The sequence below is a fragment of the Calliphora vicina genome, chromosome 4 (assembly GCF_958450345.1).
Source record: "Calliphora vicina chromosome 4, idCalVici1.1, whole genome shotgun sequence".
Taxonomy (NCBI): Eukaryota; Metazoa; Arthropoda; class Insecta; order Diptera; family Calliphoridae; genus Calliphora; species Calliphora vicina.
In genome coordinates this window covers 121,737,565-121,750,314 of record NC_088783.1, presented here as the reverse complement: position 1 = coordinate 121,750,314, position 12,750 = coordinate 121,737,565, and the positions used below count along the sequence as shown (strand labels likewise).

At 30.9% G+C, this 12,750-nt stretch overlaps 1 protein-coding gene across 1 annotated transcript; it reads right to left on the bottom strand.

Moving 5' to 3' along the window:
• Positions 1 to 1,318: 1,318 nt before the first annotated feature.
• Positions 1,319 to 3,975, bottom strand: LOC135956663 (endoribonuclease CG2145). The gene is made up of 5 exons (XM_065507214.1): positions 3,795 to 3,975; positions 2,277 to 3,612; positions 2,019 to 2,215; positions 1,716 to 1,948; positions 1,319 to 1,648 (listed from the first exon to the last, which is right to left on the bottom strand). Exons 1-5 carry the CDS (start codon positions 3,868 to 3,870, stop codon positions 1,415 to 1,417), a joined length of 2,076 nt encoding a protein of 691 aa, XP_065363286.1. The 5' UTR covers positions 3,871 to 3,975; the 3' UTR covers positions 1,319 to 1,414.
• Positions 3,976 to 12,750: the final 8,775 nt, after the last annotated feature.

The following is a 12,750-nucleotide window of genomic DNA, read 5'->3' as shown; positions in this document are numbered from 1 at the left end:
CTTTAAATAGGTGATTAAATAAAAGCCATGGTTTGGCAACACTATTGCTTTTGAATGTAAAGGGAAAAAATTCAAGATTTTTGCAAAAAATTCAAAATTAATGTTTAATAAAAAATAGATTAATAGACCTTTTTCGACTTTTATCCTATTTTAATGTAAAAGAGTTTGCTTTCTAGATTCATTGATGAAAAATCACATTTTCTAAAATTTTTGCAACAAAATTTTAAAATTAAACATCGATTTTTTTCGACGCTACAAAACTATATTAATATAGTGGGTGGGTTCAACAAGTCCGTGCCTTTTTGAATGAAATACAGGTTTTTGGATAATTTTTTTTTTATTTTTCAATATCGTTTCCTTGAGCTCTATGCACTTTATCCAATTTTTGTATCCCTTCCAAAAAATAAGATTTTTCAAGGTCAGCAAAATAGTTACTTTTTGTGAGATGATTTCATCATCTCTTTCCGCCGACACATTTCTTCAGTTTTGGAAACAAGAAATATTCACTAGGAGCTAAATCCGGAGAATAGGGCGGCAGAGGGAGCATTTCGTAGTCTAATTCATGGATTTTTGTCAAGGAAACTGCACATGTGTGCACCTTTTTATGCAACCGATTGTCAGCAAATGCGGCAGTCATCTTGCGGAAAGCTGTCTCATACTCAAGTGCTCTTTAAATTTGGAACCTCTGAGCCATGGGAGATGCCTATGGCTTCCACAATATATTGCACTTTCAATCTCAGATCGGCCAACACTTTATCGTGATTTTTTACAATTTTTTCGGGTGTAGAGACCTGAACTGGACGTCCATGACTATGGCGCATAAATCAGGCTGAATTTGACCGATGGCATATGGTTATTATGGTGGATTAATCGCATAGACCAGTGACTTAAGAAAACCTCATTTGGTAATCATCGACATATATGGAAGCAACAATCGATGACACAATCTTGTCGTATGAATGGTCAAAAGAAACTGGTTTCATTCAATATATAAGAGGAAAAGAATTAGAAGACTCAATGTTCAATTTTAAGTTAGCTATATTCTAGAGCGAAGCCTTAATATAGTGAAAATCGTCCTCTGTTATATATGCCCTGCATTACCATTTTATGATACCTACAGCCCTACCCTAATAACATAACTCACATTATGGTGCATGTCCAAACTAAACGAGGCACTACTGTGTGGCTTTGCTACAAAAGTTGCCAGATGAAAAATGTAGCCAACAACAAAACTTATTTGTTACAGTAAAGTTTTCCACCATCCAGTTGTAACTGTCGGCAAGACACAATATTTTTTTATTTCTTATTAATTTTAAAATTTTAGTCTGTTAAAACTAAAAACTAATTCTTCTTTATTTAACGTTCATCTTTTATACAAAATTTCACAATGTATTATAAATTTCTTTACATGATCTTAAATTTCCGGATAGGCGCTGCCTATCAAACTTTTACCGCGATAACGCCAAGAATAGGTTACAACACCAAATCTGTTGTTACCCAAAGAAACTGGGCAAGTGCGATCGGGTCTCAACTTGAAGCACACTGTGTACAAGGCCAATTCCAATTCGGGTGAGGTGCCAATAAACAAAGTGTTGACAGGTTTATTTAAACCGTTGTGAGTAAAGCGCACTTTCAAAACTTTGCCTTTCTATAAAACAAAACACAAAATTAATTAATAATTTTCAAAATTAACAAATTAATATTTAAAACCTTACCGTTCCCAAATCCAATTGATTGAGATAACCTTTGTAATCTAAATGACCCGCCTTTTCCTCATCATAGAAATACACCCAGTTGTGTAGACCAATAATGGTGCCATTCTTGACTTCATTGACAAAGACATGCTCGAAACCGGAACTGCCAATTTTGCCGCTGCCGCGAGAATATTGAGTAAACCACAATTCCTTGACTAAATCACGATGGGTCTTGGGATCGGGAGAAACAATGCCTACACAAAATTTCATAGAAATTTTAAATTTATTTTTGCAAATATTTTATATTTTTCATATGTAGCTCACCCTTATTTTGTAGGAACAACATGGCCTGTCTCATGACATTGGTGGCCATGACAGCATCCACAAAATCATTTTCCTCCTTACGTTCAATGGGGGTAACATGTTCATTTACCAAAGTATCCTCCTCATAGTTGTTAAACAATAAACGCATTTTGGCAATAGTAGGAGAATCAAAGGCCTTAGCATCAACTTCTAAAAGTCTTTAAAACAAAACGAAAATTAAAGCTGAAGTTATAATATATAAATAAAAACAAGACTTACGGTTGTGGAGCCTCATCGGTACTATCAATGGATCTGGTTTTGCCTTGAGCATTAACAGTAATCAAGCTCAATTGATTGTTGACTTCTTTGGTGTAAAGAGTTTCGGTTAGAGAGCGTATTTCATCATCGGTAGCCAAATTGTTGCCTTGTTTTTCGAAACCGGGACGTACTGTGGTTGTGGTGCCGGTATGAGGTACAAAAGATACACCACCAGCTGCACCTCCCGAGCCAGCTACAGGAGATTTGGGAGTAGGTGTGCGTACAGTGGAAGTGGTTACTGAGCTGGTGGGCAGCTGAGAGGGTGTGGGTAAGGGTTTATTCCAGGCTGAAGGTGAAGAGGGATTTAGGGGTGATGAAGGTGTAGGTGTAGGAGATTTTGGCACGGGTAAAGCGGGATAGTCTTCTTTTATGGAGGGTCTTCTGGGTGCGGGCAGGGAGGGAAAATCATCTTTGCCGGGCTGAGGAGAAACTGGCTTTTTCGAATCAAATCCACCTCTCAAATCAAAATCTAATTGTTGTGGACGAGCTGTGGTGGTGCTAGTGGTTGTTGAAGTAGAAGTTGAGGTGGACGTGGAGGTTGTAGCAGGTGTTGTCATGCTTGCTAAACCAAAACCGGGTCTTCCTCCAGCTTGAGGACGAGCATTAAAACCTCCGCCATAACTTAGATCCAAACCTGAGGGTTGAGACTTGGGTGGATGATAGGGAGCAAAACCGGGAGGCAAGTTGGGTTGTCCATTAGGTCTGGGTAAATTTTGTTGCACATTATTGATGTTTTGTTGGTAGGGAGGCAAGTTAGGTTGTTGCACACCACCAGGTCTAGGATAATTATTTTGCACATTATTGGAGTTTTGCTGTACTGAAGGCCTTAAGGTGGTAGTGGTAGACAAAACACCACCTATTGGATGCGGTTGAGGATGGGGTGGATTTGGTTGTCTGGCACCAAATGGAGTAGGATGTGTTGTAGAGGTAGAGCTAGCGCCTGCATTAGTATTAGCCTGGGGCCATTGAGGTGCCCCGGCTCCAAATGGTGAGGAAGAGGGTGTATCAGGACGTGGACCTAAGGGCACTAAGGGAGCATTTGATATAACTAATGGTGGTGGCTTTTGATTACTACTGGAGGCGGCTGAGGGGCCATTAGGTACTACTAATGGTGGAGGCTTTTGATTGGAGGGCCCTGGAACATTTGGATTTAGTGCTGGCTTGGCGGTAGTAACCTGCAATAAAGGATCCACAGTGGTTTCGGAATTACCACCAAACCATTTCTTAAACCAAGGTCTTTTGGTGGTGGGCTCTTCTGCTGGTGCTGGCGTTATTTCTACTTCTGTTTTATAAGAAGCTGTTGATTATAAAAATGTTCATTAGTATATAAAATTCTTAGAAATTAAATAAATTGATAAGAATTAGGGTCATGTATTGTAATTAGTTGGCTTAAGTAATTATAAATTTTAAATGAGTTTTGTTATATTTTATTTCAGTTATTTCTGTGTGGACATGTTCCAAAATTATTGGGAAACTTACCTGAAATTTCGCACTGAATCACACACAAAACAAACAACAACACTAAGGTTGTGAATTTTGAAGACTTCAATAACATTTTTAATGTTTTTTTTTTTTTGTTTTTATTATTGAATGTTTTAATAATTCATAGAGACAAGAAATAACTTTCGTGTTTAGGTAGACAAGACAAGAGACGTTGTTAATGCGGCAAATGTTTTACTCAAACTAAAATCAAGTTCAGTCTGCAAGTGATCATTAAAAAAAATAATTTATTTTGATCTCATTTAATGTTTAGTGAAGCCCCTACTTGAAATTGAAGAGTAGAGTAAGTTTTGACGTTGTTAATGTTAAGGTCGATTTCGGAAATATTCTTTATATTGTCGCGAAGACAAAGACAATGTCGTATGCGATCATTTTTTAAATATTCGCCGATAAACATGTTGTAATATGTTAATGCTTTCAATTGATTTCTCCGACTTTTTCTCTCTCGCTCCCACAAGTTTATGTGATCATTGATGTCAGCTAAGGCGACACTGTCGTTTAGATTATCATGATAGATTTCTCAGACTCTTTTCCGAAAACGTATTGCAGTTTTGAGAAATCGTAATGTTATATGCCCTCGTTGTCGATTGTATGGTATAAAATATTTTATATTTTTTTTTCTTTTTTTTGAAAAGGGTGTTGAAAGTGCATTGTTGCCTAATATTTTGGTTTGTTTTGTTTGTTTTATTTTTTGCTTCTATACTATACATACTTAAGTTAAGTAAGAAGTTTGTTGTTGTTTTTCATTATAAGTCTGAACCAGTTTTAAACAACAGGGAGTGTAGTAATGCTCAAGAGTGTAAGCAGAGGTAAGAGAGAGAGAGATCGACAATGTTTAGTTGTAGGTGTTTATGCTAATTACAGGGAAGTTATATTTAAATAACCGTTATATTGTTAACGAGTGTAAATTATTTCCCGTTTACAAGCAATGTTGGCAACCCATTTTAATTGTTGTTGTTGTTTTTTGTAGAATTTTCTTATCATTTATTTTGAAAAAATCCTCTCTTTTGGGGTCATAAAGTGACAAATCTTTTTTTTTATAAGAAATTCAATTAAAATAGAATTTTTTCATTTTAATTTTGTATAAAAACAAGAAAAATTTAAATGTAATTTTTTTGTACTCATTCACTGGTTTGTAAAGCTTGTAATACAGCTAAATAAATTTAATTGACCTACAACTAGCAGGCAATAGATTTTATTGATAATGACTTGTAGTGATCTTGCGTTGTTGTATTGTAATTGTTTAAAATAAAACAAATAAAAGTTTTAGATTTTCATAATGATTTTTATTAAAGTGATTGATTTATACTTTTTGTATTTTGTTAAAGTTTTTTGTTGGTTTGTTATTTTTCTTTTCTTATTTTTTTTTTCTGTTGTAATTAATGATCATTTTAGTTTCTTATAGTTTTGTGTGTTTTTTTTTTTGACGTTTTAAGTTTGACATGATCTTTATTTAATTATTTGTCACACATTTGTTATTTAGTTTTAAGTAAATATTATTAAGAGAATTTGTTTTGTTTTTAGTTATTGGTGTGACCAGGTGTCAAACATTTAAACCTTCCCTCAATTAATAAGAATTAGTTATTGTATTACATGCAGTATTTTTTTTATTATTATTATTGTTTTATATAATGGTTTTACATTATGTTTATTAATTTTAATAAATGTTGTTGGTTTTGTAATAATAACAAATTAAATGCTGGTTTTTTGTTTAAAGGAAATAATGATAAAAAATGTTTTAATGCATGATTTTTGTTCAATATTCTTCATTCCATTTATTTATGAAGTTGTAACCAATGTCAACATTTATTTATTTAATGATCTACTAACACTTTTTTTATTAAGAGCATAAACTTGTTCATTTCTCTTGTGCTTTAAAAGCATATTTTATATGCCTTTACAAAATTCTAAGATTTTTTCCAAATTTTTACGCCTTCACTTTTTTTCAAGCATATTTTATATGCCTTTTTTATTATTCTTTCTTTTTTTTTCTACAGCAAATTTCTAAATCCTTTTTTCAATTTATTAGTCATGTATGTATTTATGTTTGTATGTAGGGGTTGTTTTTGTTTTTAAATATTATATAATTTTTTTTTAGTTTGAATATGATTTAATACTAGACACTTAAATTTCTTTGTTTCATATGTATGTTGTTTGAAATAATTATTTTTTTATTTTTTTAATATAATTTTAATTAATTAAAGAATTTTTTTTTGTTAAAATGTTTATTGATGCTATTACTTTACAATACTTTTAATCCTCTTAGTTTTTGTTTAATAATAATCGTTAAATTTATTTTCATTTGTTTTGTATTTTAATCAATTTATTGTATAGTTTTAAAATTGTTTTATTTTTATTTTTGTTTGTTAGTTTTTGTTTATACTTTAGTCTTGTGTAAATAAATTAAAGGCTTTTGGTAGTTACATTTTGTTGACTGGAGGGTAAATATTATAAAATAAATTTAGGTTTAGAGTATAGATAGTTAAAGTTTTTTGTTGTTGTTGTTCTTGTATTTGTTTATAAATTGTTTAACTAAAAAACAGAAACCTTTGGTTTTATTTTAATACATTCAAATACTATTATATATAGTGTTTTTCTATCATCAGACAATATTTAAAAAAATAATATTTGTTTCCAAAGTTAAAGTGCATTTTTTATTACATTTAGTATGTAAACTACATTGATGTCAGTTGTATTGTACCTGAAAAGAATTTAATCATTTATTTTATTAATAGTTTTTTTTTTTTATTCAAAAAGAAAGCAGTTCAATCGAATTAAGGAGCAGGAAGACAGAGACATTTTTATGGGTGTAAGTACATTGCTAAGGGGTAAAATAGTTTGGTTACAATATAGGCATTAGGCGACATCAGGAAACTTGAAAAAATTCTTAATTTTGAAGATGTATTAAACCTATTTCTCAAATCTTCTTAAAGCGACAGAATTGTCGACAAAAAAAAAATTCTTTATTTGAACTTATTTTAAAACTCTTTAAGCGACATATATTGGCAACAATTGTAGTCATTGTGTTGTGTTTATAAGCAAAGATTAGCCACAAGATCTTGCCCCCATTTGCTTTATCTCTGGTTATCGTATTTCGGAATGATATACTTCCAATTAATATACATAATTTTTGTATATCGTCACCATAAAAAAATAACCAAAGTTTGAGAAAATAGGGTTTAAAATAAATTTTCATATTCCTTCAAAATAAAGACCTCAAATTTTAGGAAATATACATTTATTTTAGGACAATATGATCGATGTCGTCTATCATGAAAAAATTGGGAATATTTTCTCTTGTATGTTCGTTCTTCATAATGTCGTTATCAGACAACAAACAAATTCAGTGATATAGAACGCGACACTTTTACTCTTATAATTGTTATTAATGATATCGCAAACACTTTTTTTGAAAATGTTATCGATGATTTACTTTGCAGTAGCCCAAAGTATATTTCCTAAAATTTGAGGTCATTATTTTGAAGGAATATGAAAATTTATTTTAAACCCTATTTTCTCAATCTTTGGTTATTTTTTTATGGTGACGATATACAAAAATTATGTATATTAATTGGAAGTATATCATTACGAAATACGATAACCAGAGACCACAAACAAGGAATGTTGTCGCTTTTATAATCACATGTACATGACTTTGTTTTTCAGAAAGATGAGTATGGTTTCAAGTTAAATTTTTAGAAAAAGTCGTGTACAACTTTGCATTTTAATGTTGTCGCTTATGTGATCATCAACAAGGCTGTACTTGGTACAGTAGCTTATACTGTTGTAACAATTTAGTTTTGAAATCGTTCTGGACGATTCGTATTTCCTGCCTTCCAAACAAAGCATATCGTCACTTAAGATAATCACGACAATCACTCTGGGCGGATAACACTCTCGTTGCCGTCTCATACTGAAAAATATGTTCGTTAAATTATTGCCAATCATTTTGCTGCTTCTGATCGCCTACGAATATGTGCGCGACACTTTCGCTTAACGATTTCGCGGAAATTTTGTTCATAAAATTGGCGATAATTCACACGACCAGACAACCACATCGTCGTCACATAATTAAAAAATCTCTTTAAATTATAGCAACGGCAAAACAAATCATTTTGTCGCTTATGATCGCCTACAATTAAATGTGCCTCACTGTCGCTTAATATTTTCGTGAACAAATTGTCGACGATTCTCATGGCCTGTCGTCGACAAAGAGTTGTTTAAATTGTTTCGGCCACACAACAATGCATACTGTCATTTATGTAATCATAAACGATTATGTTCACATGTGACCTTGGAAGCCAGATCCGCATGCCCTGTCGTCGATATTGTCGCCAACAATGTTGCTATCGACCTTTTGACATTTACAGGACCACAACTTTCGCTTATTCGACCAGATTGTCTTCAATGAATGAGAAAAATGTACTTTATATTACTGCAACGGCAAAACAAATCATTATGTCGCTTATGATCGCCTAGGATAAAGTGATTCGCATGGCATATCGCCCTCAAAATGTTGTTTATATTGTCGCGGCCAAACAACAATGCATACTGTTATTTCCATAATTTCCGCATTCCCTGTCGTCCATACTGCTATTGACCTATACTGCGGAAAATGTTCTTTACATAACAAAGCATTTTGATGAACGCGAGACTTTAGTTTAAAGATTTCTCAAATATTTTTTGAAAAAATTGTTCGCGAATCGCATGGCCTAAAGCATTTTTTTCGCTTCTTATCGTCAAAGACTATGTAAGGGACACTAAAGCTTAAAGATTTCTCGGACATTTGTTGAACAAATTTATGATAATTCGCATGATCTGACACCCTCACTATTGACGATAATTTTGTCCTAACAACAGTTTTACTGGCGATAACGTGAAGATATTGTCGCTCATCTTGTCGTGGACGTGGCTTGATACAGGTCAAAATGCATGCAATTGTCGCTCACTTTGTCCTCAATATTATTTTATTCAGGACAAGTTCATGAAATTGTCGTTAGCTTTGATTTATACTAGTCCTCAGAGGCATTGTATATACGACAAATTATCAAATGTCCTGAAGACAACATCGACGAAAATTTCATCTATGACTGTCTGGCCAACTGGGAATCATCGGCGGCGACTCATATGTCAGTCACTCTGACGATGGCTACTATTTTGCGGAATAAATAATGCGTACCGTCGCTTATGTAATCAAACACTACCGTCCAGATTGTCGTAATTGATTTTGCGGCCACTTTTCCAAAGAAATCGCCGATGAATACCTGTCGGCTATACTGTCATAGGAGATTATATTGCGGAAAGTGTTATTTACTTATATTGTCGCGAAATAACTGCCAGCCAGGCATGGCATGGAGCAGCACATGTCGAAGAAATGCTTTATAATTTGCTTTGCTTTTTCATCCAGGAAGAAAAACTCGTCTTGAAAAATTCTTGGAATTTCGTTTTGAAGAGAATTTTATTAGCGATTTAATTCAGAATTAATTATAACAGTGTATTCACTAATATTTTCGACATATACGTAAATCCATGGCTTAGCGCCTTCAGGCCATCAAGTATTTATAAACTTTGGACCATAGATGACAACTAAATAGGTAACTGAGAGCAAAAAACCTAATTTATGATGCCGTGTATTTTGTTATTTCTCTCTTTTTCGCTTCAATGTATTTAATCGCTGCTTCTGACTATCCTCGTAGCCACTTCGTGAAGATGTCTTGCCACTTGTATGAGGCGTCCTATGAGAGAGTTTCCTTTGCCGTATATTGTTTATGGTAATTTCTTGATTTCTCAGTTAATCGCCTAACACTTCCATTATGTGCCAAATATTTTATCCCCAAGACCTAGTTAAAATAAAGGACTGTTTTCATACTCTGCTTTAGAGCGGGGTTTAGTTATAATCATTCCAATTAAGATTGCCTACTTTTTAGCGCTATTCATTTTTGGACTTTCAATAATTATAAGGCTGTTTAAAAATGTTTTCCATATTTTTGTTTGTTTGTTTTGTTTGTAATTTGTTCTTAGCCACCACTTGGTTTAACATACTTTTTGGTCCATATTTTAGGAGTTTTATTTACCATAATTGTACCTACTACATGATTAAATATACAGTATATATTTATTTATTAAATTACATTATATATAGTATTATTAATTAATTAATGTTTTTTTATTTATTTAGAAATAACAAACATACAGGTATATAACTAACTATGTATATAATTTGTATATTATGTATTTTGTATATAAGTAATGAGTGAGAGACAGAGAGACATACACAGTTAGAAATAGTGTGAAAGAGAGAGAGTGAGAGTGACAGGGGAGGAGAATTGGTTTATTTGCGAAGGTAGTTAGTTTTAGGTAGTAATTCGTTTTCTTACTTTTATTTTAGTTGAGTAGTTGTAAATTTTAGCAAATTGTAGGGATTTTACTCAATTTGTTTTAATACATATTTAGTTTTATTCATTTATGTTTGTAGATTTTTTTTATTAGCAAATGTTTGGTGAAGGGTATAAGTGCTTTTATTATTTAAATTTGTTAAATTGTCGTTATTTATTTGTTAGTATTGTTTTGTATTGTTTTATTTTTTTGTAGTAATTTTTCTCTCTAAACGTTTCATAATAAGTATATGTATGTATAATATCAATTCTCAGTGTTATATTTGTTGGATAATTTATTTTGTAATTTTGTTTGTTACTTTCTCTTTTACTATATTTCAAGTTTGTTTTTAATTAATTTTAATTTTAAATTCAAATGAAAATTCATATAGGGAAGTTAGTTATATGGGTAAAAGTGATGTAATTGACTGACTGTTATCAATAGTAGAATTGTATTTTTTTTTTAAAAAACAAAATCCGGTTTAGAATTTAGTTTGCTAGAATTGTTTAAGAAAATTGAATATATTTTTAAAATTTAGCAATTTCTTTTAAATAATTATTTAAAATACAACTCTAGTTCAGATTTCTATTTATTTTTTTTTTGTTATATTTAAGTTATGGATTTTTTTGTTTTGTTTTATCTCTCTTTTGTTAATATTATATGAATAAATTCAAGCTTAAGTCTTTTAGTTTTAGTTTAAAGAAAATATACAATAAATAAATTATTAATAAAATGTCTAAACAAAAATAGTTTTTAACATATTAGGGTTTCAAATTTTCTTTTTTTTTTATTTTATACAGAAATTTTTGGTAATCTTTTTTACTATTTGTAATAATAATTTGTTTGAATTTATTAGATTTTATATTTGTTTTTTCTTAATCGTCTAATCATAGTTTGTTCTAACTAACTTTACATCTAATAAAGACATTTAATGTTTTATTTTTATAATTAATTGTAATTTTTTACTCATAAAATGTTGATAACTTTTATCCTTTAGACCAATTGAATGTATTGTCATCTCCTTATTAAAGTTAATGACACAAATTATTTTGTTTTAAGGTGGTAGTTTGGTTTTACAGCAACCAAGTTCCAGCTTGGTAAAATTTTCATTTATTTAATATATATAATAATTTTTTTTAAGTCAAATTTCGTTATCTGTTTTTTCAAGTTGTCACCGGAAAAGCCAGTTAGTTTGCCGTATAAAATGTGAATCAATGATTTGTTTGGTTTTAATATTGTATTTTTATTTTTCAAATAAAATCATTAAATTATAATACAGCATGCTTTTGAAACATTCTAAAAGAAAAATATAAAAAAAACATAAAAAATTTAAGAAGTTAAAACCAAATTAAGGAACTCTAGGATTAACTAAAATGAAATACTTTATTCATATGTGCCTTGTCTTAAGTACCATTTACAATTAAAATTACATTCGTTTCAACATTGGTGCCCCTTTCTACACAACTCCTACGAACAACAAAGTAAGCTGAAAATTCGTAAATTATATCACCACCATATGCAAAAACGTTTTTCTAACCAACATATGAGAAACTTTTGAAAAAACCTTTATTCTCTAAGGTTCGAAAACAATTACTATTTCGTTTACTATAAAATTTTGTTCAATTCTTTCGAAAAATGTTCGAGAATTATTCCGAATTGTCAATATTCATGTTTTTAAAATATTCTCCATAATTTTACAAATATTTTTGTTCAAAAATTATTAGCATTTGCAAAGTTTTGTAAATTTTTGGCCGGGAAACTATAAAAAGAACTAGAGTCGAAGGAGAGAGTACGACAAATTCAAAATAAGTACTCTCTCTCGGATCATATGGCCGATACAAGCACGAGTTAGGTTTTTAAAGCAGACTCTCAGTAATGCTTCTATATTAATATTATTCTATACATTAAACACTTAGGGCCTGATTTAAAATTTGTGTATGAAAATCACTCAGTTTTTAAATAACTTTCGAGTGTTTTTCATATAAAAATTTTAAAGTTGTTTACATTTCATGTTTCCGAATTAATTATAAGGTCCCGTTATTATTAATGTGGAAAATTATTGAGTAAAACATAAGTTTTTTTCGAGGCGGTTTTAAGTAATTTTCAATACCAAACTGTTTAATGGAATTGCAAACATTGTGGAAAAATATTTATTTCAATGTCATACTTAATGCGATTTTCACAGACAGACTTAATGAACATTTGTAGTTCGCTCTCATTGGTTTTAATTGGCTAATGTTGAATGTTTTTTAGTAAAATATAAATTTTTTTTGAGGCAGTCTCACAATTTTGTTCCAAACTTTTTATTTACTGAGTATTTTTTAATGATTTTCAATACCAAACTGCCTAAAGGAATTAAAAACATTGTGGTCTAATATTGTTTATTTCGGAGTCGTAGTTTGGGCGTGAGAGTGATTTACACACACATAATTAGAATTAAGTAATTTTTAGTAGATATACTTACATACATAGTTGATGGTATACAGATATTTTTAAATAATAAAGAAACAAAACAATTCGTTTTAATTGGATAATTTAGAATGTTGAAATATTAGGCAGT